We start from the raw sequence: 824 nt of genomic DNA, 5'->3' as shown, positions 1-824 counted from the left end.
TTTCAAATCTTCCGAGTTAAAGAAATATTTCTAGTATTTTCTTTCCTTCTTTTTTTAATTCTTCTCAGAAAAATTCTTTCAAGAAACAGCAACGATGCAGCTCCAACCACCACCACCACCACCACCACCACAACCACCAACACTACAATCACCAATACACTATTATTTCCACTAACATTCAAACCACCACCAGCGTTACTACTACCACTACTACTACTACTACTACCACAAATAGCCGACATGAACATCACACTTCATACAACCACCACTACAGCTACTACCACCACTAACAACAACAACAACAATAGTCTGGAGTCTTTGAAACTAATGGATTGATCTTTCTTACCTGGAAAATGTCATATTTGCCTCCAATGATTACCAAAGGGATCAGAAAAGGCTCCACTATATCGCGGTCCTGAAAAATAAAATCACTTTAACCCTTTAGCATTCAGGTTACTCTGTCAAATGTAATCATGTGGTTGTTTATGTTTAGCATGTCAGTGCAGGGTAGCTGTGAGGGGCTTTATATGGCCAGTTTGAATGTAAAACTTGTAGAATGTCTGGGCTGGCTATGACTGGTTCAAATGCTAAAGGATTAAGCAGCCAGATTATTCTGCCAAATGTAATGCATTTTTCTTCAAATTGTTTTGAATTAATCATGGATTATCTTGTCGATTTGAGATTTTGACAATGTGATTTTTTATTTTTAGAATGTCAGTGCCTGGTAGGTGTGAGAGGCTCGATATGGCCAGTTTCAGATTATTTTGTCAAATGTAATGCTTGTTTATTCAAATTGTTTTGAATTAATCATGGATTATCTTGTA

The 824-nt window shown here is 36.7% G+C and overlaps 1 protein-coding gene across 1 annotated transcript in view; it reads right to left on the bottom strand.

Annotated features, from left to right (window-relative positions):
* Nucleotides 1-824, bottom strand: part of LOC106880252 (cytoplasmic dynein 2 light intermediate chain 1) — a 35,307-nt gene that overhangs the window by 25,122 nt on the left and 9,361 nt on the right. The window contains exon 8 of the mRNA XM_052976656.1: nt 347-415. Coding sequence (XP_052832616.1) covers nt 347-415 — 69 coding nt within the window. The remainder of the gene's footprint in view (nt 1-346; nt 416-824) is intronic.

This window comes from Octopus bimaculoides, chromosome 25, assembly GCF_001194135.2.
Source record: "Octopus bimaculoides isolate UCB-OBI-ISO-001 chromosome 25, ASM119413v2, whole genome shotgun sequence".
NCBI classification, from domain to species: domain Eukaryota; kingdom Metazoa; phylum Mollusca; class Cephalopoda; order Octopoda; family Octopodidae; genus Octopus; species Octopus bimaculoides.
The sequence above is the reverse complement of the archived record's forward strand: the minus strand, read 5'-3'. Positions and strand labels throughout refer to the sequence as shown.